The 26,055-nt window shown below is 45.3% G+C and overlaps 2 protein-coding genes across 2 annotated transcripts in view; one reads left to right on the plus strand and one right to left on the minus strand.

Moving 5' to 3' along the window:
- The window catches only part of PPM1D (protein phosphatase, Mg2+/Mn2+ dependent 1D), a 169,897-nt gene that overhangs the window by 106,501 nt on the left and 37,341 nt on the right, over window positions 1–26,055 (plus strand).
- APPBP2 (amyloid beta precursor protein binding protein 2) lies at window positions 252–24,232 on the minus strand. Its single transcript, XM_042442255.1, has 13 exons — window positions 23,706–24,232; window positions 13,674–13,762; window positions 12,283–12,434; window positions 11,536–11,659; window positions 10,538–10,706; window positions 9,685–9,774; window positions 9,387–9,454; window positions 9,188–9,293; window positions 8,044–8,168; window positions 6,792–6,877; window positions 5,942–6,132; window positions 4,732–4,897; window positions 252–3,273 (listed from the first exon to the last, which is right to left on the minus strand). Exons 1-13 carry the CDS (start codon window positions 23,805–23,807, stop codon window positions 3,020–3,022), a joined length of 1,722 nt encoding a protein of 573 aa, XP_042298189.1. The 5' UTR covers window positions 23,808–24,232; the 3' UTR covers window positions 252–3,019.

Below are 26,055 nucleotides of genomic sequence, written 5' to 3' on the forward strand. Positions count from 1 at the left end.
AACCCCCTGCAAAACAAGGTAAGCTGGAAGTGGCTTAAAACGATGCTTCAAAATGGGCACTCGCTGAGAAACACCGAACCTAAGACAATCTGATGGCAAAGTTTCATTTGGGAGACTAAGGCCTGTTACAGACTGCCAAAATAAAGCTGCTTCGGGTCTCTTTGGAGGTAAGCTGTTTCAATGATGCATGAGTCCTAAGAGTCCGGAAGCTGCGCCAAAGTTGTGCTCTGGTCCTTAGGACTGGATTGTGGCTTTGGCTCAGCTTCCGGACTCTTAGGACGCATGCATCATTTAAACAGCGTACCTCCAAAGAGACCCGAAGCAGCTTTATTTTGGCCTGTCTGTATGGGGCCAAAGTGGGTAAGAAAACGCCCTCCAAAACCCGAACTATCTGCTTATTTTGCAGTGAGTTGTGTATGTCCCGAGGCTGCCTAGGGATCATTGCTTCCTGGAAATGCTGGTTTTCTAGACTAAAGCTTCCAGAAAGCACCAGCGAGGACCATCATCTCCGGGGTTTTCTGGGAGTCGCAGTCAAAGAAAGGTTAACATTTCCAAGTTCGACTTGGGTTCCTCCTTAGAGCACACCCTCCTGTCCCCACGAAAGAGTTACTTTGGGTGCATCCGTTGCACAAACCATGATTTTGTTTGCAAAGGTTCAGTTTAAAAGAAATAAAATCAACAGGAATCAATCATCTACCTTTCGCAGAATCCACTCAGACAGCTCCGTGCTCAGAAAGCGGAACATGACCTACAAGGAAAAGCCCGTAATCTCTCGTCATCATGGGCAATTCTACATCTTTACTGGCCTCTCTGTCGGTTCCCACGACAAGAGGTGCGGAAGGTGCGCTTCCCAAAAACGGACGCCTTCCTTTTGAGCATGGGGTCCCCTCCTTCCGACCCGTGCGCACAAAACGAAAAGAAAGAGGCGGTTTCTTTTTTCCAAAGGCACTAGTTTAAAACAAAAAACCGCCGGCTTGCAATATTCCAGGGTTAAAAGCCGAGCCTATTGCTATAGTAGTTAGGATTAAACAGTATCCGAAACTGCCGACTGCTAACCTTTGCTGTACTCTGGACCGTATGTTTCCCCCTCCGAACCTCACAATTAAAAAAATCAAACTGATTAAAATTCACTCCCAAAAGTCGAAAGGTCCCAGTTGCTTCGGGCAACTTAGAAACCCCCTGAAAATAGGGGAGACCATCCAATGATACCCTTAAATACAGAGACACTGCCTATGCCTCTGTATTAAGAACTGAGGTAAGTGAGCAACAACGTCCCCCTATTCTTTCCAACCTAGTTGTGTATATGCTACATAGGTCTCCGAAAACGTCCATTATTATTACTATTATTATTATTACCGCAATGTTAAAAAGGTGGTTCAAGCAAAAGAAACCAAAGAAAAACACAAACGCGCGCTCGCACACACGCACAAATTAAGACAAGCAAGTGAGACAGGCATAGTTGTCTTGTTTTGTTCTTGAATGTATGAGACTGTTGCTGTTAAAAAAAAAAGTTAAATACAAAGACATTGGGGTTTCGTTTAACGTAAAAAAAGAAGGAACGGAAACAAAGAGAGAGAGAAAGAGAAAGAGAGAGAGAGAGAGAGAGCGACCTGTTGTGCTTTTTTGGCATTATCCACTGATCTTTGAAAGCTGTACAATAAATGGTCATCTTCAGATCATTGAAATCAAATCTAGTTTCTCGAACGACAACAAAGCAAGCTATAGCCTTTAGAGAGAGCGTGTTTCGAATAGGGATGGGAATAGGAAGGGAGAAGCGTTTGTAACGTTTTGCTTACGCCATTAACATCTAGTTTACCTGCGTAACCTTTGCAATTGAAAAGACATGCCGTCGCAACTGCCAAAGAACGTCGAAGCGCCTACTTTTTGTCATCTAGCACACGTATATAAAGTCTCTTGTTATCATTGGAAATACACTCTCGATGAAATGACTCTACCGGGGGAAAAGCGAACGCAGAGGGGCAGAAAGCCATTGGTCCGAGGCTCGTTCTAAGGACAGGCTGGTCCGCTTCAATCCTCTCCTGGTCCTGTTAGAGAAAACACTTTGCCCTGTGCCAAACAAAAGGGAACAAAGGAAGAGAAAAGGCTGCCAAGACATACGTATGTATCTCTATGTCGATGCGTTATCACTCCCGGTTGAACACTGGTCCAGTTTAGATGCGCGTCAAAAGCAAAAGCGGTGGCGAGAGATGGTAGTTGAGCGCAGTTCGTAACCAAGCGTTGCTTGGCTGGAGTAAATTCGTCGCCGCGTTTCTTCGTAAGGCAGCACAAGGCAAGAAGCGAGACCCTCTCTCCCCGCTCCGCATCCGGATATCCATTCTTGACTTGCTGACAATCCATACCAAATAAGACTTTTTACCAGGTCAAGCGAGGAACCAAACGGTATCCTATGACTTGGACTCATCAGACCTACAAGCCAGCTGGCACCTTCGTTCCGCAATGAAGAATGCAACTCCTTGAAAAGGGTTAAACGGTTTTATTTCTCTCTTTCTACTCTTGCAGAGATCTCCGATAAAGTGGCTTCTTGGCGACCAAACCCTCCCCCTGAAAAAAAAAACCCCAAAATTAAAAAATAGAGAAGATCGTTAGGGATGTCTATGTTTTCCTTTTCTTTATATATATATATATATATATTTCTATGTATATATATTTCTCTCTCTCTCCCTCAAGTTGAAAACGCGAGCCAAAACAAAACATGCCGTACTCATGCGGATAGGGATTTTCTTCGTTAGCACACATTCGTTTTGTGTACGGTCGCGCCATCCGAAGTTGAGATCACCCCCAAAACGGGGGAGTTTTGTATGGACTGGACCAGTGTTGCGATGCAATTTTTACAGCCCCTTCGAGGAGAACGAGAAGAAGAAGGAGGAGAAGAAGGAGAAGAAAGAACTATATGGTTTCAAATTTCACAGTATGACTTTTCCCATGTAAATTTGGGCAAAACGAAAAGGTGTCGGGGACGGGGAGGGAAATCCCAATCGGGAAAGCTGACCCAAGTTCCTTAGCAAAGCTGTCCTTCGACGTTTTGAGACATCAGGAAAGACTGGACTACTTCTTCGGTGGAGTGAGGGCTGGTGCTTACATCCTCCAGGGCATCCGTGACCGAAAACTGCCGATCCCGCAACCGGTTCCAGTTAGCCAAAATGTTGTGGTATTCAAATACTTTCTCATAATTGCCAATGGAGTTGTACAGTTTAATGAGGCCCCTGTAGTCATATTCTAGTCCACTGTAACCTTCCCCGAAAAGCTTCTTTCCTGCAACAAGAACACACGATAAGACAGGGTTACGTTTTTAAAATGTTATCTAGTCATGCTTTTTAAAAGAGATTAGACAGTGATGGCGAACCTATGGCACGTGTGCCAGAGGTGGCACTCAGAGCCCTCTCTGTGGGCACATGTGCCATCGCCCCGGCACAGAGTTTGCCAGCGTTTGTTGCTAGAAAGCCAGAGGGACATGGCACTTTGCAATAAGTAAGTGGGTTTGGGGTTGCAGTTTGGGCACTCAGTCTCTAAAAGGTTCACCATCACTGGATTAGAGCATTCAGATTCCCCCCCCCCCACCAGAGTCTAAAATGCCATTTCTATGGCATTTTCCCTAAGCAAAATCCATTTTCTACTTCCTTCAATCCTCTCAAGCAACAGATTTGGAAGAGTGAATTCGAAACAAACCAGGTGGCCGTCATGGATGGATCTTTCTACCTTTAAACACTTCCCCTAAACATGCTTTTTATGTGAAACCTTCAGTCCGACACTATTTCCCACTCTGAAACTATACCTGTAAATGTTTGCTTACATTCCTTCACTGTTGCCCTAACTCTCCTCTGCAGAAACTGGGATTGGTTGGGATTTAAAGGTTGCGTTGGCACAGCTCTCCTTGAAGATTTAGGACGCATGAAATGGCAGCCCAGGTTTCAGACAGTGCGCAGCTAAATTCTGGCATTCGCTGCCACAAGACGTCGTGATAACTGCAAACCTGGTCAGCTTTACAAGGAGATTAGATACATTCATGGAGGTTTAAGTCCATCAATGGCTACTAGCCTGGAGGGTTTATGTATCACCTGTAGTACCAGACGTACCATGCCTTTGTGTATCAACTGCTGGGGAGCACAAGATTAGAGGAGGCTCTTGCAGTGTGTCCATGTGAGCAAGTGACTAGCCACTGTAGCTCATTGTGATGTGGCCCAACAGGCTCTTCTTGAGTTGTTTGCCCCACACATCCTTTTCCCATGACCCCCAACTCCTTCAAAAGCCTCAAAGCACTGGGATTCCCTCATGAATATAGTATATGCAGTCATGTCAAGAGGAAGGTTGGTGGGATGGTTTCTTGGGCTTGATACTGCTGCATTTGATGCAGAAAACTACTTTGGGCTTGGTTCTTTAGAGAAGGAATAGATAGCTAGATAGATAGCTCTCTTCAACATGTGTGGAGTGGAGGCAAGACACTAGATAGAGGGATCATGGGATTGCCCTCCCACAGAAGGGGAGGAATCCTTCTCTTTCTTTCCATTGGTAAAGGAGCCTCTAAAAGGACATTAGACAAATTCATGGAAACAGTGGCTTTCTAACTCTACTGGCTTTTCTATTTCTCCAGTCTGACAAGTGTACACCCTTGGAGAGCCCTATTTGACTTTACGCCTTTCCCCAACAGAGCCTGTCCCTGCCTCCCCAACCGCCTCTGCAAACGTAAACCTTTCCCTCGAAGAGTCAACGCACCAATTGCTATGGATCTCAAATAAAGCTTTTCGGCGTTTTCGTACTGATTCATGTCGTAGTTGTAGAGCGAGGCCAGGTGTCCCACGGAAAGCGCGACTTCGTAATCTTCCTGGCCCAGAAGCTGCTCCTTGATCTGGATTGCTTTGATATGCATTTCCTCCGCCTCCTGGAAGGGTCACAAAATTCAAAGGCTTATTAGACAGCAGCATCCACACAGCACACAATCTGTAAGCATGGTGCAAGGGGAGAGATGTATCTCTACCTCTTTAAGTCAGTGTCAGGCTAATGTTTTTACAAATCTGAGACTGAGACAAAGTTGGAATTTGGAAATCCCTCCACCTCTCTCTCTTATACAAACACAGAAGAAGACTTTTAATGGCCACAGATCATGAGCATGACCACACATCATTTAGTGATGGTTCATGAAGGCAAGGAAAGTGTTGGTTTTTGACATTACGGTTAGGACCTGACTTCAATCAACCCAATGTCCCTTAAATTTTAAGGAAAACAAAGGCCCCATACAGACAGGCCAAAATAAAACTGCTTCGGGTCATTTTGGAGGTATGCTGTTTAAATGATTCATATGTCCTAAGAGTCCAGAAGTCATGCCAAAGCCATGTTCCAATACTAAGGATTGGAACGCAGGCTTGGGCCAACTTCTGGCCTCTTAAGATGCATGTGTCATTTAAACAGCATACCTCCAAAGTGACCTGAAGCAGCTTTATTTTGGCCTGTCTGTATGGGGCCAAAGTCTCCAGCCTTTAAGGCAATGTGGTGAGGCCGCAATGTTTAAAATCCCAACTGGTCCAGAAGTGGTCAGCAACTAGATTTCTTGTGGGACCAGAGAACTGGGATAAGGTGGAGGTCCAATGCTACCTCAATTGCCTCCAGATTAGCAAAATGTGAGTTGTAGACTAAGAAGAGGGAGAAGGTTTGACTCGGGGATCTCCAGTTGTTGAGTCCTACCCTAAAATCCCATGATAACCACTTATCAAGCATGGCCCCACATCACTGGCATGGCCCCACATCAAGCCAGGGCTTGAGGCCACTTGCAATGGTCAGGCAGACCTTTCTGAACATAAATGTAGCATTCGGTACACAACCCTTAAGACTGGGGTAGATTAAATGGCTACTGTTTTTGTGCTGGAGATACAGCTCCAATAAACACACCTTAACCAATACCCGCTGCCCCCAAGTAAGATGCAGTTACCTTAAATTTCCTCATCGACTGGTAAAGCCGGCCCAGGTTACCGTAGTGTTTGGCCGTCTGCACGTTGAACTCCCCAAACGCTTTCTTTGCAAGCTGGAGCGAGGACAGGTGCAAGTCATGGGCTTCCTGGAGCAACCTCTGCTCTGTTTCCTTATTGTGACAGTCAATGGCAATCTCCTCCAAAATAAGGGCTTGTACAGGGATGAGTGTGGAAAGAGGGAAGAGAAAGCCACATTAAGACGGCCAGTACACTGAAAGGTATCAAGTTAATGCAGAACCAGAAGCACCGAATACTAACGCCAGCATCCCCTGGAGAGTGTTCCACTTAGTACTTACTTTCTTCTGTCCCCAATTCAATGTGACAATTTCAAGACTGAGCAGGAAGCTCAAATTTACCTGCCACTTATTCAATTTTGGCCTATCTAGCTGAAGATACCCGGCAGCCCTCTAAGGCAGTGATGGCGAACCTATGGCACACGTGTCAGAGGTGGCACTCAGAGCCCTCTCTGTGGGCACATGTGCCGTCGTCCCAGCACAGAGTTTGCCAGCGTTTGTTACTAGAAAGCCAGAGGGACATGGCACTTTGCAATAAATAAGTGGGTTTTGGGTTGCACTTTGGGCACTCGGCCTCGAAAAGGTTCACCATCACTACTCTAAGGCCTTTCCCACGTTCTTTCTTCCTTCCGTCCAAAGTGCTCAAGGCAGCATACGTGGCATACCTTCTGTATTTATTAGGAATCCTATGACTGCTGTCCTTGTTTTTCTGATGCGCTTCCTTCTATATCTCTTCCCCTGTTGTTTTCTACAATACCAACAAGTTCTCTTTCTAAGCAGCAGAGTATGGAAATACCTTTAACTCTTTTGGAGGAGGCAAGGAGAAGATGATCTTCTGGGAGGATGTGGGTTATGATACCAATTGCACGTTCGGCGTGGAATCTAAAAAAAAGCACAACAGGCACATGAGAAACATATACATCTCCTGCCCCTTTCTCGGAGCGGCTCTTCATCTAAATAAAAACCCAGTCTCTCATCCAAGTACTACCCACAACTGACCCTTCTAAGATCCCATGGGATCTGATGCCTTTGGGATATGTAGGCTTTGATACAGCTGCTTAATGCATGCTAAGAAAATACGTCAAAACAAAGGATTAAAAAGTTGTTTTGTCACAAATCCTGTGGGACTTCTTGGAAAAAGATACGGCTTTTTGTCTGAAAACAAAGAGCATGTTTGTTTGCTGGCTGATAAGGAGAAAGGGGAAATATCTCCTCTTGGAGAGGCAAGCCAAACCCTCCCTTCATATTTTGTCCTGGATCACCCACTATAGCTGAACGGAAGTAGGCTCAGGGCAGACAAAGGGAAACATTCCTTGGCAAAGCGTGTTGATCTGTAGCCACAAAATATCACAAGGGCCTCAAGCAATTTAACAACAACAACAACCACAACAAATAGACCAAGACGATCAGGAACTGCGAAAATAAATGTGATGAGGAAGGGCAGGCAGTTAACCATCAGTGGAAAGGGGATGGGATGGTGGGCAGAAGGAGCGTCTTGGAACAATTCGAGTGCAAACTCCAACTGGCAGATGCCCACTTCTTCTTGCCTCGTGTGGCCTAGTATGATGGTCATTTTTAATACTGCTTGTTTTAAGTTATTGTACTGGTATGCAATGGCTTATGCGTAACTATGCTGTAATTTCTCAGCACGCAAAACGTACTTTTTTTGGATTGCAGTTTCTTGGATCGCAATAGACTTTCCCCAAACTCTGCCAAGGAGTACAGCCTCCTCTCTACTACTCCCCATATCCTGCCCTATCTTCCAGCTCACTCCTACACAATCAGGGCACAAATGGAGTGCAACATTTCTACTGCCTGAATACCGAATGGCATCCACATTCACAATCAAGCGACTGTATCAAACAGCATTGCTTTGGTTTACAATCTGCATAATTTATTCTGCTGGAAGAGGATTAGCCTTGTCTCTTGCAAAACCTTCGCCTGTGACTTGCAGTAAACAACCGCCGCAGTTTATTAAGCGCAGGCATGCTGCGGTTAACAAAGCCTCCGACAAACAGAGGGGGATGTAAAGTGAAAAGAGTACTCACAGTGCGTTGTCAAACTTTCCTGAACTGTACTGGTGAACATACGAAGAATAAGCCAAGTCCTCGTGAGCTGTAGCTACGTGGATGTTTTTCCCACCAAACACAGACTGCCTGATGTCTAGCGCCGTCTGAAATGATGTAAAGAAAGCACATCAGTTACGGTAGCTGAAAAATGGGTATTTCCAAACCCACTTTTCAATGCTGCAATACATGCAGCAGAGCAAGACAAAGTATACTGCTTCCTTACTTGGAGGTCTTCAAGCAGAGGCTGGATGGCCATCTGTCAATGGGGATGCTTTGATTGTGATTTCCTGCATGGCAGAATGGGGTTGGACTGGATGGCCCTTGCGGTCTCTTCCAACTCTACGATCTCTAGACTTAAAGCTGGAAAAGCGCCTGGCAATGATAACCTCTCTGCCGAGGTATTTAAATCTAATACAGCTTGGTGGGCTCCTGTTCTAGCTGCTCTATTTACGACTATCGATCCGACAACCTGTATTCCTGATGACTAGGGATTAGCTATTATTGTGCCCATATACAAGAAGGGTGAGAAATTTGACCCTGGGAACTATAGGCCCAACAGCTTACTTAACATCATAAGTCAACTCTATGCGATGCACCTCCTGGACAAATGACAACTTTGGTTAGAAGAAGAGAATATCATCAGAGATGAACAAGGAGGGTTCAGGAATGATCGCTCTACAACTGATCATGCCCTGGTTCTCTATCATGTCATTGAGAAATACACTTCTAAATCTAAGGGAGCATTATTCACTGCCTTTATAGACTTTAAAACAGTGTGTGACCTTATCCCAAGGGACAAACTTTGGGAAACTATGGCCTGTTACAGACTGCCAAAATAAAGCTGCTTCGGGTTTCTTTGGAGGTATGCTGTTTAAACAATGCTTGCATCCTAAGAATCCAGAAGCTGCACCAAAGCTGCCCTCCAGTGCTTAGGAATGGAGTGTGGCTTTGGTGCAACCTCCGGACTCTTAGGACCCATGCGTCATTTAAACAGCATACCTCCAAAGAGACCCGAAGCAGCTTTATTTTGGCAGTCTGTAACAGGCCTAACATAGAAGATATTTTAAAACAGAAATACACAGTCATTCCATAGCATTCGACATAACAGAGGCCAAAGCCGTACCTGATAAATTGCAACCGACTGACAGATGTTGTCTACGTTGAGTAAATAAAACCCATAGTCTAGTAGCGTGTCTGAATATTTAGGGTGCTTGGCTCCAAAATGCTCCCTGAAAGGTTTAAAAATATAGGCAAGTTAGAAGCACGGAAAGCAGAAGGAATGGGGTGTTGCTGTTATTTTGGGGGGGAATGGGTTTACTTACCGCGCTAGATACACTGCGTGTTTTATCAACTGCTCAGCTTTCTTAAATTCGCGTTTTACCACGCAAGCCTAAACCAAGAGGTAGAGAAAGACACAGGTGAGCATTCTTGTAATGATCCAGAACTGAATCTTGAGCAGCACTTTGTCCAGAATGCTGGCCTCTTGAAGGGAGTTTCTTTTCCCATCTCTCAATACGCCCAATTCTGACTTTATCAAACAGTGTCCCCAAAAGAACATAGAAGGGTTCTATGTTCATAGAAACCCTGCCCAACGACTGGTAAGTTATTTGCCAAATTCACCTTTGAAGCTTGCCGTAAAACATCCACAACTACTTTGACAGGTAAGCCCACGGAGATCTCCTTCATGGCTTCTATACACCATTTGTAAGCCTGCAAATCACAGAGGGACACACGAGAAGATTACTTAGCATTTCTAAGGTTTGCAGGTATCTTTTCTCCCCAGTGTAGCCTGAATAAATCTTCTGAACTGTGAGGGGAACATCTGCAAATAGCTGGAGCCATTGTAGCTATTTGGCTGGGCTTCCTCTTATCTGCTGAACTCTGGTCATCTGGCCAAAGGGAGCTCTTTGCCCTTAAAGCAGCAATTATGATGTTTACAGAAATCCAACAGAAATCCCAGAACTTGGCTTTCAAACTCTGTACCTTGAGGAGATCCTGTTCTAGCCTAAGTACCAAGTGTAATAGTTGTGGGGCTTAGCAAAGGGGGTATGGTATAGCGTTGGAAGGCAAAAGCAGAAGGGCAAGTTGTCTTGGGGCAAGATGTCCTGGCAAACTTCAGGGAGGAGGAGAGGAAGCCTTAAAGAACTCCAGTAGCCAGCCACTGTATATTCTCAAATGATGAGTGTTTGGATACTATGCTGACACTGGTCTTTCCCAGCTGGGCCTCATAGTGACTGAGAAAAGCTCGAGTTCCCGCAAACTCTGGCATCTGAACCATTGCTCAATGCTAATTTTAGCCAAATGTTAATTTTATTTGGCACCACTTAGTTAAAATTTGGCTGCCAAGTTTTGGTGAAATACACTTCTGTCTGCCCACGCACCACTGTGAGTCAACCCTAGGGACAGTTCGCCCCACCCCTTTATGTTCAAGCCTTCAGGATGCCTTCGTCCAAGTCCAGCGGAGCAGGCTCACCTCATCATAATGGCTCTTTGCAAAGAGCAGGGCACACAGCTCTCCGTACAGCGCTGCCTTGTTGGCTTGCTGGCCGTGCTTTGCTAGCTTGTCCATGTACGACTGTGCCAGCTTGAAGGTTTCTTCTCCCAAGTGGTATTTACAGTTGCCGTTCCGAACATGAAGCAACCTAGGAAAGACATTGAGAGACGCAGCCGTGTTAGTCTGGAATATCGGTCGCCAAAGGGCTCTTGTAGTACCTTTGAGAATAACTGAAAGACCTAGACTTGGTCTACTTTCTCAGATGCATGGAATGAACTGGTGCCCTGGAGAACTTGTCAGCACTTCACTGTACCCAAAGGTTTTGCATTTCTATGCTATTCATTCAGTCTGATTATAAAGTTCTTTCCTAGGCACCAGTCCACTCTAGCATTTCTTTAAAGGAAGGGAGCATCACTAGATATCATAAGAAATCACAATGAAGTGTGAAGTCAGCACAATTTAAGAGTCAACAAGCAGATGGGGGAGAGGATCCGTAGCAGCCTGGCTCTCTCTCAATAGGCAATGTCACCTTGTTTGCACATCAGCAGCACCGAGCAAAGATTGATTAAGACCATGGCCCAGTTCCTGGGCATGCAACCCCCACCTCTTTTGCCATGAGAAATTAGTTGTCAGCAAATGCAGAAGGAACCAAAGACAAGGTCCTTTCACAATGGAGAAAAGCAGGCTGTTTGCTGGCAATTGCGGTTCTTTCAAGGGTTGGCCTGAATGGTCTCACAGTCAGGACTTCAAAGATCAAGGACAACTACACATTTTGTTACCGAACCCATTCCCAGCTTGTGAATTACTGAAATGGCGTCGGTGGAGGTTGTCCACCTATTCTGCCCCAGCCACCAAAATGTGAGAGCTTCCATCCCACTGCTATAGCACCAAATCTGGGGACCTTCTCGATGCTCCTGTGGATCCTGTGGACAGTAGTGTGGATCTCTCACTTTTTGGAACAGGGCTAATAAGCTTACCTGACACAACACTCGACAGCACGAAACCAGTGAAGCATCTCATCATGAAGCGTACATAACTGAAGGCAGGAAAGGAAGACCTTCTCAGCATCACTATACCAGCCAGCATCTGAGAGGAATCCTCCTAGAAGGCAGACATGAACAAGGTATTGAACGTGAGAGGGAGCACATGTATAGCACTGTTTCTCTGATGTGGTGGACTGGCAATCATTGTTTCCCAATATGCCAAGGAAAAGGCATCATATTTGTGCCCACTGACAACAAGTGTTTCTTTCTTGCAAACTTGCCAGGGACCACCAGCCAATAGTGCCAGTCCTGGACCACCACAGTGAGTAGCAATTACTTATAGGACAGAAGGCTTAATATATGCCACTCTGAGAAATCAGGTTCACGAATAGGATAACAACAAACATTCCACTCAATCTTATCCTCGCAACAACCTTTCGACAGGATGAAAGAGGAGGTAACTGTTCCAGTGTTGCCCAGTAAACTTCCCAGTTCAATGGAGATTTAAATCCTGTTTTCCCCAGGACTCTAACTGCTACGTCATGCTGTCTCTTGCTTTATCCATACTAAGTAGACTTAAGGACTCTTCTCCGACTCAAGGACTCCTCTCTGACTTAAGGACTCCTTTCCAACTTAAGGACTCCTCTCCATAGCGTAGTCCCTCCAATCTGCTATTTTTTCACCTCTCACGGGGTTTTCAGCAAGCAAATGAGCCTGATTTTCCAATTCGCTCCCACTTACCTAAAACAAATCCAATCTGGATTGCTTTTTCTTTTACAGCAGCATCCGATTCTGCTATATAGGAGCATCTCCTGCTGAATGAATAGGCCAAAACCGATGCCACTTTTACCCCGTGGTCCATCAATGCCTGAAAGCAGTGATGAAGTAGATGTCTGAAAGAGAGAGAGAGAGAGAGAAAGGAGAGAACAATTTCCCACCTCTTTCCTGGTAATATCTTGAAGCTGCAATCTAAACAACACCAACAAGGGAGTAAGATGTGCTCAATGCAAGACGTTCTTCATTCAAGAGCACCTGTTTCCAGCAAGCCTAACACTGCGCTATGAGTCCCTCTTTTAAGCAATAAAGAATTGAAATGTCAAACAGATTTATATGACGCTCTCTCATTCCAAAATCTATCAGCCTCTCTTTTCATTGAAATGGGGAGAAGTCAGAATAAATAATCAGTTAGAGGGTCTTTACTATTTTCTAACCCACTGAAACATGGAAAAAATAGGGCACCACAACTTTGTCAAAAGACAAGGCTGTGGGGTCTTTATGATGTGTGGTAACTCTGTGCGCTAGGTCTTTTAAGTCAGTAAAGGTTGTTATCGTGTTAACTTTCCTCAAAGAATAACTGTTCTTCCGTTGTTTCTTAAGTGGTGCATTTTAGTTTCTGTATCCAACCATCCTTTCTGAAAGGAGGTTCAATGTGGTTAAACAAATGCACTGTCAAAACATATCAGGCAATAGTGTCCAACATTTAAAAGGCTGTAATTGCTTACTGACAATTATTTTACACAATGGATACATAGCGGAGCATGCTTGATGTTGGCTGGGGATATGGGGAGTTAAAATTTCCAAATAGCCTACACATGCTTATATCAAGATAGATGGACTAAGGCTGTGTCTACATTGCAGACTTTATGCAGTATGACACCGCTTTAACTGCCATGGCTCCATGCTATGGAATCCAAGGATTTGTAGTTTGTTGTGGCACCAGAACTCTCTGACAGAGGCGGTTAAATACCTCACAAAACTACCATACTGAGGCCTGTTAGAGACTGCCAAAATAAAGCTGCTTGGGGTCTCTTTGGAGGTATGCTATTTAAATGGCGCATGGGTCCTAAGAGTCCGGAGGTTGCGCCAAAGCCACACTCCATTCCTAAGCACCAGAGTGCAGCTTTGGTGCAGCTTCCGGATTCTTAGGGTGCAGGCATCATTTAAACAGCATACCTCCAAAGAGACCCAAAGCAGCTTTATTTTGGCAGTCTGGAATAGGCCTGACTTTGACAAAGAATTCAGCCCATGCTTAGATCTCTATCAGTAAAACCAGGGCAGGGTTTCAGAAACGGTGCTTGGAATTCACCAAATACATTTGATGACAAAACCATCGTCTTCAAAGATGGGATTACCTTTTATCTAAAGCTCGAAGCACCTTCGCAAAAACTTCTAGCTCGCAAAATTCACTACCCAGCTGGCATAGTCGGCCTTGTTGGTAAAGCTGCAGGAAGAAGAGGAAAAAAGGACAGGTATGAGTGACATAAACAGAGACTTATTAAACCGTATGAGTGAAGCACTGTTTGCCCTAGCTTTGGGTGTGGCTGCTCTTCTGTACAACTGTGTGACAAAGGCTGCTTCACACTAACAAAACCTGGCCCTTGAATACAGTTCATCATCTTAGTTTAAACCTAGCCTCTTTGGTACATGCTTTGTCTAGTGGGCCAGAACAGGCAGATCAAGGCGGCGCAAAGTGCGGACGGTGAGCCACATATGAACCCAAGAGGCCATTTTTGTGGATGCCAGGGATAAATAAATAAATTGTACGCCTGTGGCATCGTGATTTGAGTGGTTCATAGAGTCATAGAGTTGGAGGAGACCACAAGGGACATCCAAACCCACGCTCAAGCAGCTCCTCCTGAGTGTTGGATTATGACTTTGGAGAACATGGTTTCATTCCCAGCTCAGCCATGAAACCCACCTTGGACAAGTCACTCTCAGACTCGGGGGTTTGCAAAGGCAAACCCTCTCCGAACGAACCTTGCCAAGAAAACCCCATCATAAGTTTGTCTTAGGGTCTCCGTAAGTTGGAAACAACTTGAAGGCACACAATAACAACATCTTAACTCTTATTATCCATAGCTTTCTGTGGCATTTTCGGGCTCTGTGGCCATGTTCGAGAAGAGTTTATTCCTGACGTTTCGCCAGCATCTATGGCTGGCATCTTCAGAGAAGTCGAAGGCTTTCATGGCCGGCATCCATCGTCTTTTGTGGGTTTTTCAGGCTATGTGGCCATGTTCGAGAAGACTTTATTCCAGACGTTTCGCCTGCATCTATGGCTCCATAGATTCCACTTTTCTTTTCCTAACAAAACTATCCCTCTGGACTACTAAGGATGTTCAGTTAGGATGGCTGGTTGTTTATGCAGATATCTATTTCTTTTGCAAGAGGACTATCACAAAGTGTAGTGATTTAGATTGAAAACGAAGAATACAGCACATTGTTAAAGCATATTTTATCGTCAGTAGTCGCATAAGGCTGGCATACATGAATGCAGTCTATTCCAGTATACCCAGAGTTTGGAAACATTACACTTCCCAGGCTCACACAGAATATATAGACCCACTTTTTTCCATGCCAGCATTCTCTGAAAATGCCAGCCACAGATGCTGGCGAAACGTCAGGAAGAAACTTTTCTGGAACATGGGCACATAGCCCGAAAAACCCACAAAGAAACTAGGCTTGTGAACCTGTTTACATCGATGCATTGCTGTTAAACCTCCCCGAATATCTTACAGTGGCCCTAGGAGATGGAAAAAGAAGAAGAGAGAACATAACGGAGGCTTAAACGTCTTCAGTTTATGACAAAGTCTTAAAATAAAGGTCCATATTCAATGGAGAGTACACCCATCGGATCAATGGGGTTTATATAAATATTGACTTATCGTGGAACAAGTCACTCAATAGGACTGCTCTGTTTGGCTCTAAATGCAGAAGAACATTACAGTAACAAACTTGGGTGCGCATACAAGGCCAAAAGGCTTCACTTTAAACAAAAGGAGCACACATGGCCTTGCCTCACAAGGAACAAGCTGCGTTGGAAGAAGGCCATTTTGGACTCCAGCGACGTTATCTGAAATTCTGAGAACTCAAAACACGCTGCTGCTAAACCCTTTCCCTAAAACACCAAGAAACATGGTAGATGTTCAATGCTATGTATTCAAGGAGTATGAAAAGCAAGGGGTCGGGGAGGGTTCTCTGCCTTAACTTACAAAAGACATGATCCAGGGATTGCAAAACTACCCAGTTTGGCTACAACGAACTTAAAAAACTTAATCCAGCATCTAAATTTATCTCCACAAGACAAAGGCTGCCTTGTGGCTCTCTGCGTTCCACCGACAAACTGGCTTACGAACGCCGCGTAGGATGGAAACAGTTTTGAATTCGAGGGACGTTCTGCGCATTCAAAACGGAGAATCAAAGATGGGTTTGTGTGTGTGGGACAGACTGGTTTTCTGTTTCTTTCTTAGGCTCCATACAGACAAGCCAAAGTAAAACTGCTTCGGGTCACTTTGGAAGTATGCTATTTCAATGATGCACACGTCCTAAGAGTCTGGAAGCTGCACCAAAGCTGCGCTCCAGTCCTTAGGACTGGAACATGGCTTTGGCTCGGCTTCTGGACTCTCTGATGAACCCAGCAAATCTGTGGATCTTTCCTCCTAGAGACACAATACAGTCATTATTTTTAACACCAAAACTTCCCCGCTTTCCATTCTCCCTTCACGGTTTTTCCCTCCGTGAGGAAGAGATCTAATAACACGGGCCCAAAACACACTGCAAAAATAATCCAGTTTGAGACTGCTTTAAATGCCCTGGCTGAGTGCTAGAAAATCATGGGAACTGGGCAGTTAAAGCGGTCTCAAAATAGACTATTTCTGCAGTGTGTTTTGGACCTTTGAAAGCTGTGCCGTCCTGGTGCGCTCAATGAAGGCATATTAACCATACTATGAATGTGGAATCCAGGACTGTGTTCTCCCCCAAAACATTAATCTTCTCTTCTTCCTGAGCTTCCTTCTTGCTTACTAAGGAAAGAGGTTCGTTCAAGAACAAAAATGGTACAAAAAGACTGAGCAAATAGATAGCTTGATCACAGCACTGAGCTTTCAAAATATGAGTTTGCCCTGGGATTGAGATGCCACCATTTCCCATGCCCACATTAAACTGCCTTACTACCAAGATCCCCTTTATAGGGTTTTTATTATCCCTTGGGAGAAGGAGGATATGATCCGGGACAGCTCAAGTCCTAGATCATCCTCTCCAAAGACACTTGTGCCATCTTTCCAGGACTAGCTGAAGCCTTCTGACTTATCACAAATGACAGGATATGAGAGGAAAAGCAGGTGGGAGGATGAAAAAAGAAGCATTAATTCTTAATGCAAAATAGCAGTTATTATAATAACCAACTGGAAATAATTCAGGTGGAGGAGACAAGCAAAGCTAGTCTCTCCTCTCCTGTGGCTGCATGGAATGGAGAAAATTTGGGCCAACCCATCTCTGTTGTTGTTGTGTTCCTTCAAGTCGCTTCCAACTTACAGCAACCTTATAGTGGGGTTTTCTTGGCAAGATTTGTTCAGAGGGGTTTGCCTTTGCGTTCCTCTGAGGAGGAGTGTGATATGCACAGGGTCACTTGGAAAGTTTCCATGGCTGAGCATGGATTCAAACCCAGGTCTCCAGCGTCATACCATGACACCACATTAGCTCTCAACTGTCTCTATCCAACCGCAAAAACCCAAGTTCAGATGTTCCCCTTAAACTGAAAAGTCAACCGCAACAACAAGGCCATAACATCTGTATTAATAAATCTGTTGCTACAGCTACAGTGTCGCACAGTAAACCAGACATTTCGGTAGTACCACTCCGCATTTATAGAGCTCAATAATGGTTTTCAAGCGGCAATCTTTACAACGGCTCTGTACAGCAAACCAGTACTGTATTATCTCATCCCTTCTCCACAGTCGGGTTTTATTTGATTTTCAAGCTCTTACGCATACAAAGGAAATTTCAAACGGACCAGAAACGCCGGCGGCGGAATTGGAGCATCGTCTCCCTGCTGCAAAATGGGGATAAGGAGGAAAAACACGGTGCCTAAAACCCAAACCTATCTTGCAAAGCCTGCAAAGCCGAAACAAGATTTGAAGGGAAGCGGAGAGAGAATTACGGTTGGCACTTCCAATAACAAATGTGCTGGATGATTCCTAGAGAGACTCCGACAGATGTGAAAAGGCGAAACACGCAAGGCGTAATGTGACTGAAAAAATACCTTATGAAGGTAACTTGGGCCTGTTACAGACTGCCAAAATAAAGCTGCTTCGGGTCTCTTTGGAGGTATGCTATTTAAATGACGCATGGGTCCTAAGAGTCCGGAGGTCGCGCCATTCCTAAGCACCTGAGTGCAGCTTTGGTGCAGCTTCCGGATTCTTCGGATGCATGCATCATTTAAACAGCACACCTCCAAAGAGACTCGAAGCAGCTTTATTTTGGCAGTCTGTAACAGGCCTTAGATTCCCCCTGAAAGAATTACTGGCTGGAAAAGTAAGAAAGACATAGGCTTGCAAACATATTCAGAGAAGGCTATGGGGACGACATTTCGGACTGTCTCACGGTAAAGGACATTCAGATGTCTTTCAGACTTAGCTATAAAGTCCCATGTCTGTTTTCTCTGAGAGATCCTCTGCCAATCATTTGTTTTAGCCAAAGTCTAATGTGAGAGCCCCTACCATTACAGCCAATCCTTTCCTGTTGTAACATGGGATTTCTGCCTGGTTACTCTAAACTCTGATCACTTCTTGGGGTTTAAGAAAAGAACAAACCATAATGTTTCTTCATGGTCCAAGGCAGTTAGAGGAAGCTCTTTATTGCAGCCAAAAATGTGGAGATTGGGGCAGCCATTGCAATTTGGAGAAGGCAACAGCCAGACAACCCTCTAAAGGGAAAAGCTGATCAAGAAGCATGGTCTTGAGAGGCAAGGAACCAAAAGAAACATAGTGGTTTGCAGAGTGCCTTCCCCAAAGATTTATTCTGGGGTACAGGAGTCCACATGCAGCTTTCCCGTCTATAGCGCTCCTTCTTTAATGAAGCCAAACCCAAGTAGTATGGTCCCTGCAATTTCTTCCTACCTGGACAAAGTGGGGAACATGCAACATTCTTACATCCTTGGCTACACATGTCTGCGCCCTTCACTTCCTTTGAGGTCTTTTGCTAGGCAGTTAGTATTGATGTGGTGGATAAGGCAACAATTGACTAAGAAGTTGGAGACGCCTTTGTGGGCTGGGCAAATAAAGGTAGGCTAAAGAATCTCTGCTAAGAGATGCCTCTAATACATGCTCAATATGTAAGGGCGCACTGCTTCTCCACATTGCCCATTTTGTTGCTGATGTTGTTGCTGTGTGCCTCCAAATCGTTTTCTTTATGGCGACTCTAATGTGAACCTATCACAGGGTTTTCTTGGCAAGTTGCTTCAGTGGGGGTTTGCCATTGACTTCCTCTGAGGCTGAGAAAATGTGACTTGGGTTTTCATGTGCGAACTCTCCAAATCAGAGGCTTTGCTAAGCTCCTGGGAGAGAGAGAGAGAGGAGGGAAAATGTACCAAATAAATACATCTGAATGCACATTTTGCTGCAACTCTCATGCGCTACAAGCTCCAAATGAAACCCACAGCAAGAAGGATCCTACTGGCTCCTCTACAGGATTAAAGACTTTAATCATAACTCCATCTTGCTACTGCGGGAAGAGAGCAACGCTAAATCCTCTCTGAGGCTGTTTTCGCTTCTCTCCTCCTGGTACACCGATGCCTTTCCCCTCAACGATACATCTGCAGCACTATAATCCTACCAGGGTTGGCTGTTGTTATTATTCTTGTTGCTGTTATTGTGCTGTCACAAACTCCTGGTCGTATTTGACAAAACTTCAACCATTCAGTCTCTCGCTGGGAAGGCTGAGATAACATATTGCAAAAGGATAGCGATTTAGCTGCCTACCAAAAGACCACAATGGAAGTGAAGGGTGCAGACATGTGTAGCCAAGGATGTAAGAACCCGAACGGATGAAGGTTACCTCTAGGCCGCCATGAGTAGTTCAGTGATCCCTCCACGTTCGCTGGGGTTAGGGGCGAAGGACCCCCGTGAATGTGGAAAACCCACAAATAAAAAAGCACATTGCCTAACACACCTAAGAATCTGCAACTCTACAGTCAATGTCTGCCAGAGGTTGATCGCAGAATCATGCTACAAATGCCTAGAGAAGTGTTGTTGGTAGCAAATTCTAGGTTCTCTAGCACAACTCTATGGCCAACCTCTGGCAGATTTGCGCTGGAGGACCTAAAGATTCCTAGAGAGGATATATTAATCAAAGCTGCAAATAATCAAAGCCGCAACAGTCAAAGCCACAGACGTGGAGGACCACCTGTACCCCCCTTTGATCGCATTTCCATTACATGGCACTGAAGGGACAGTCTGTATGGCAGTGATGGTGAATCTTTTAGAGGCCGAATGCCCAAATTGTAACCCAAAACCCACTTATTTATTGCAAAGTGCCATGTCCCTCTGCCTTTCTAATAACAAACTCTGGCAAACTCTGTGCTGGGGTGACGGCACATGTGCCCGCAGAGAGGGCTCTGAGTGCCACCTCTGGCACTCGTGCCATAGGTTCGCCATCACTGCTGTATGGTGTAGCGCTCACAGTCTCAGACTCAGATTTCCAGCTTCACTGGGGCCATTTGCAATTTCTCACTGGGGTTACTGGGGCAGTCAAATCAGGAGGAGGAGGAGAGCTATATATGCCACTTGGAGCTCACTGGAGGAAAATCATGACATTAGAGCAACTACAACATGCACCAAAGTATCCTGTCTCTGTATGCACTGTCTCTGATTGTACTTAGTCACCAACTGATAGCTCTAGTGCTGCACTATGACTTAGGGAACCAGGGTTCGAATCCCAGTCTTGCCATGGACCTAGTAGGGCAAGTCACACTCTCTCTCAGTCTTAGAGGATGGCAATGGGGAGCTCCCTCAGAAGAAACATACCAAGAAAACCCCATGACAGGTTTGCCTTAGGGTCACCATCAGTCGGAAATGACTTGAAAGCTTTATTCTATGCTAGTATATCTATCGTTCGAACGCAAGTGTAGGGGACATTACTACACCTCTCAACATTAGTAACGACTGGAGGGGCAGAGGCTATTGGTGGCATAGAAAACATACATGTAGAAAGCCTGCCTTGGAGATGGAAGGGGTGAACCCGGTTCCGATTTATTCATTTGCTTAGATAAATACATCCAAATTTTGCCCCACTGTATCTCTAGGTAGTGCCAGTGGACGACCGGGTCAAGGATGCTCACAGTAAACCACAGGTAGGTAACCTGTGGCCTTCCAGAGGTTGTTGTACAGCGGGCCCTCCACATTCGCTGGGGTTAGGTGTGCAGGACCCTCACGAAAGTGGAAAACCCACAAATTTTTACTTGAACTAACACCTCTCTAGGAATCTCTAGGTCAGTGATGGCGAACCTATGGCACGTGTGCCAGAGGTGGCACTCAGAGCCCTCTCTGTGGGCACACATGCCGTCGCCCTAGCGCAGGGTTTCTTACTAGAATGCCAGAGGGACTTGGCACTTTGGAATAAATAAGCGGAGTCTGGGTTGCAGTTTGGGCACTCGGTCTGTAAAAGGTTCGCCATCACCGCTCTAGGTCTTCCAGCGTAACTCTGTGGTCAACATCTGCCCAAGGTTGACTGCAGAATTGTGGTGGAGGACCTACAAATGACTAGAGAGGTGTTCTCTCTAGGAACCTCTAGGTCAGGGGTTGGCAACCTACGACCCGCGGGCCGGATCCGGCCCAGCGAGGCCTTGGGACTGGCCCCAGTCCGGTCCTGTCGCCGATTGCCACCCCCGCCGCAGCTTCTGTGCCGTTCCGGGTGCCATTTTGAGTTCGCCCCCTGTTGTCTGAGGGACAGCAACCCAGCCCCAGGCTCAAAAAGGTTGTCTACCCCTGCTTTAGGTCCTCCAACACAACCTCTTGTGAGTCGGCCACAGAGTTGCGCTGGAGGACCAAGCAACTCCTAAAGAGAACCTATTAATCCTATTAATCAAATCCGCAAAAGTCAAAGCCGCAAATGAGGAAGGCCGGCTGTACTCCAATTCCCATCATCCTGACCAATGGCCGTACCCAGTGTGGATGATGAAAACTGGAATCTGGTATTACCTGGAGGGCCACAGGTTGTTCACTACACACAATAAACCAACAAAGGCAGGGGAATCCTGAGAGTAGTGGAACCAAGCTGACAATGGAATGCAGAAAGGACAGTCCAGGACCGCAGCGCAAGGCTGGACTTTGTGCATTCCATTGCCACTTGATACCACTGTTTTAAGATGTGCGTTCGCCTTCATTACCTCTACGCCCGTGCAAATATACTCCTACTAGCTGAGGCTAACCATTCATACACCCGTCTACATCATCAGAAGTATGAAGGGAACTCTCCACTTGGTTTGTATCCTCATCCATGAAAGCTTATGCCGCAAGAAAAGCTGTTCAGTGGTTACTTGGTTATCTATGACTATACGTAACACACAACATTAGCTATGCTGGTGGATACAAGGCTTTCCTTACTACAGTGTTGTCTTCCCTTAGGACCTTTCGATGTTATCAAGTGTGTGGAAGAATGAATGGAGGAGGCAGGACCGTGAGTCAACAGTGCATGTGCTTCTGAGTTAATGCTCCGGAACATCGGTACATGTCGCAGCAATCTTACTACAAGCTCCCTGCTTCCCAAGATAACGCGTGAGTCTATGTCCTTAGTAACACACTGTCCCTTAATCTGGTATTTACATCCAAGTTATTTCCTTCCCACGTTTAAGGAAAGAAGGAAAGGCAGCCTTCATCCTGATAAAGGTACACCTGAAATAATCCAGTTTAAGTGCCCTTGCTCAGTACTCAGGTATCCTGGGAATTGTAGTTCACTGTGGCTCAATGTCTCACAAAACTAGAGTACTCAGAATGCCCTAGCATTGAGGCAGGGCAGTTAAAGCAGTCTCAAACTGGATTATTTCTGCAGTGTGTTTGGGACCATCGGTTCCAGACCTTCTCACTGAGCTGTTTTCTTTTGGGTGGGAGCAACGCACCTTTATCTGCTTTTACCTTTGCAAATCATAGGGTTCCCCCAAGCCTTGCCGACACCTTTGTTTCGTTCCGGATGCTATTTTCGGCTATGCAAGCGACACTGAGAACTGAGGGAATTATTCAAAGCATGCATTACTCATAAACAAACATCAGAAGGCATACATCTAATCCAGGGGTGCCCAACTTGGAAGGAGGCAGGGGCCGAAATTAAGGTCGGCTGGGATGTTTGGGCCGCCAATAGGTTTGGGATGGTGAAATGTAGGACATTCAAGCAACATGGAGGACACGACCAAATAAAAGCTGGGAGCATATAAATGTAAATCCATACTTCTTAGCCATGCTCAAAATGGAGGACGTTGTGGAATCCCTCCTCCTGGACAGGAAGGCCGAGAGGGGGACATGTCCAGGAAAATGAGGGGAAGCCTGGTCACCTCTCCAAGCGGCCGGCATCCCCTTCTTCCCTTCCTCCCTGTCTCGCTTCCTCCCTCCTTTCTTTCTTTCCCTGCTTCCTCCCTCCCTCTCTTTTTCCCTGCTTCCTTCCTCCCTCTCTCCCTTCTTTCTTTCCTTATTTCCTTGCATCTTTCTTTCTTTCCTTAATCCTTCCCTTCCTCCCTCCCTTCCTTATTTTCTTGCTTCTTTCTTCCCTTCCTCCTTTCTTCCTTTCCGCTCCCTCCCTCCCTCCCATCTTTCTTTCCTGCTTCACTTCTTCACTTCCTTGATTCTTTCTTTTCTCCCTTCTTTCCTTCCTTCTTTCTTTCTGCCTGGCAATGGGGTGAGAGGAGTTGTAGGCCTGCACTGAGCAAAAGCTCTCCTGGGAAGGAATGGCAAACTCTGGGCAAAGAGTCCATTGCCCCCGTCCTCCAAAGTCCTCTGTGAGCGGGGGGGGGGGGGGGAACTCTGGGAGCCGGGACATTGACTCCGGGTCTCCAGAAATCCTTTAGCGGGCCACATCCAGCCCCTGGGCCGCATGATGGGCACCCCTGATCTAATACATGTTACTAATGAAATGGAACTAAAGGCGCATCTGGACAGACATCCCTGCCCAGGGGCACATTCATCCATCCATCCATCTATCCTTCCACTCCCTCCAATGTATATAGAAACCAGACTGCTGACTCTCACAAGGAGAGAGCAAGCAAACAGCTTGGCTATCATAGCAATATATCATAGATGATACTAGAGAGTGAAGCCAGGCGCATGGAAATGCTCTTTAGCGTCCGCAGGGGTAGGACTGGTTTCATACTTTCCGCGTCTCAACAAGCTAAGCAAATGACCTACAATATATATGTCTCCGTTTAGCATTATGGTGAGTGTCCCCGTCCGCGCTTCTTCGACTCGCATAGATTCCCCCATGCGCCTTTTGAAACAACGCGGCTCCATCCCAAACACCGGCGGCTTTAAATCCTAGCGCAGTGACACATGTGAAAGGTGCTCCTTTCCATCCCACGAAGCAGAGGGCATCTGGAAGTCACTGAAATGGGTCGCGTTATAGCGCTGTCCCTCTTTCTAGACCGGGTCTGCGGCGAAAGCGAGAGAGAAGGGGGCTTGAAAATGGGGGGATATACCTCCTACGTACCCTGAAACACCTCAAAGGGGGCAATGGACCATCGTCTTCCTCCGTCCTAAAAAGAAAGGGTACTACTATCTTTCTACTCGCTTAATGAAAGCCGAATAAACACTATTCCTAGCGACAGCCAAGTGTCAAAGAGCCAGAATACAATGCAGAACTAAATCCAGTTTGAGACCTTGGCTCAATGCTAGGAGACTCTGGGAACTGTATTTCATGGGAGACAGTGAGCCTTCTCTATCACAACAAACTACAATTCCCACAATCCCCCAGCACTGAACTCAAGAGGCCTCAAACTGGGTTATTTCTGCAGTGAAGAAGGTACCTGCGCACAGCCTCCAGAAGCCTCTACAAACACAAAAGGGTATTCTTTAGGGCAAGAGTACCTTTAACCTGCTAGGTTTGGTAGGATCGTAAACCCCAGCATCCTTAACCAATGGCTATGGGGGCTAATGCCGATGGGACTTGCAACCCACTAGCTTTCAATCTGAAGGATGAACTGGAGAGCTAAAAGGCGGCACCTGCGTTCAAATAAACCGAGATGGTGATAGTTTTGAGGGTGAAAGGATGGTTAAAGGATCAACCCAAAATGCCATTTGTTAAGGCCTTCCAATGGCTGAACCAGCTTTCTCCAGCCTGACTACAACTGCCATCATCCCCAGACTAAGCAAAGCCGCCTCAGGATGCATCTGAAAGGACAAAAGCACAATGCTACAAACTAGGCTGGTTGTGTCAAAACCCGCACCTCCGTCTCCATGCAGAATCCCAGCTGCGTTGCGTTTGTAATGGTAATTTCCATGACATTCTTAATTTCCATGCCATTCCTTAATTATGATTTTCCAGCATCTCTAACGCTGGAAAGTATTGCTTCCCAACATTATTTTTCCAGACAGTTGTCTCTGGGAGTGGGATGTTCCTTAAAGGAAGAATAAACACACTGCGGAAACTGGAACACATTGCAGAGATAACCCACTTTGAGACCGCTTTAACTGCTAGGGAATCATGGGAAATGTAGTTTATTGTGGCCCCAGAGCTCTCTCTCTCTCTGACAGAGGAGGCTCAACGTCTCACGAAACTACACTTCCCAAGGTTCCCTGAGTCAGGGCAGAGAAAGTGGTCTCAAACTGGATTATTTCTGCAATGTGTATTAATAATCATATACAGTACACACATACATATTGTGTGTGTGTGTGTGTGTGCGCATGCCAGTCTTCTTTTGCCCATTTTACATACACACACATTTAATTCCATTGTGTTTCTTAAGACTTTAAGCCCCTTTGGGTCCCAGTCTTGGGAGGAAAGCAGGATGATGATGATGATGATAATAATAGTAATAGTAATAGTAATGTGTGTTTTATTATTTCTATATTATTATTATTATTATTATTATTTCTACACACATTTTTATGATTTCTACACACATTAGACAAGTGTACACACACACACACTTTATCCATACACATTAAGTGTGTATGTGTATATATATATACAGTATTATCCATACACATTCTATATATTTATATATACACACACACATTACACATACACATTATATATATATATACACACACAGACATACACATTATATACATACATACACACATACACATAAACGTACATATACATTATATATACACACACATTACACATACAGATCATATATATATATATATATATATACACAGACACACACAGACACACACCTCAAACACATATATATTGACATATACCCGACACACACCATATATATATATACACACACACACACACATATACACACATACCCTATATATATATATACACACACACCCTACACACCCTACACACACACACACACATATACCTTATATATACACACACACACATACACACAACATATCCTATTATATATATATATACTGTACACACACACATATACACACACATACCCTATATATATACACACACACAACCTATACACACACACCCTACACACACACACACATATACCTTATATACACACACACACATACCCTATATATATATATATATACACACACACCCTATATATACACACACACA

Source organism: Sceloporus undulatus, chromosome 11, assembly GCF_019175285.1.
Source record: "Sceloporus undulatus isolate JIND9_A2432 ecotype Alabama chromosome 11, SceUnd_v1.1, whole genome shotgun sequence".
NCBI classification, from domain to species: Eukaryota; Metazoa; Chordata; class Lepidosauria; order Squamata; family Phrynosomatidae; genus Sceloporus; species Sceloporus undulatus.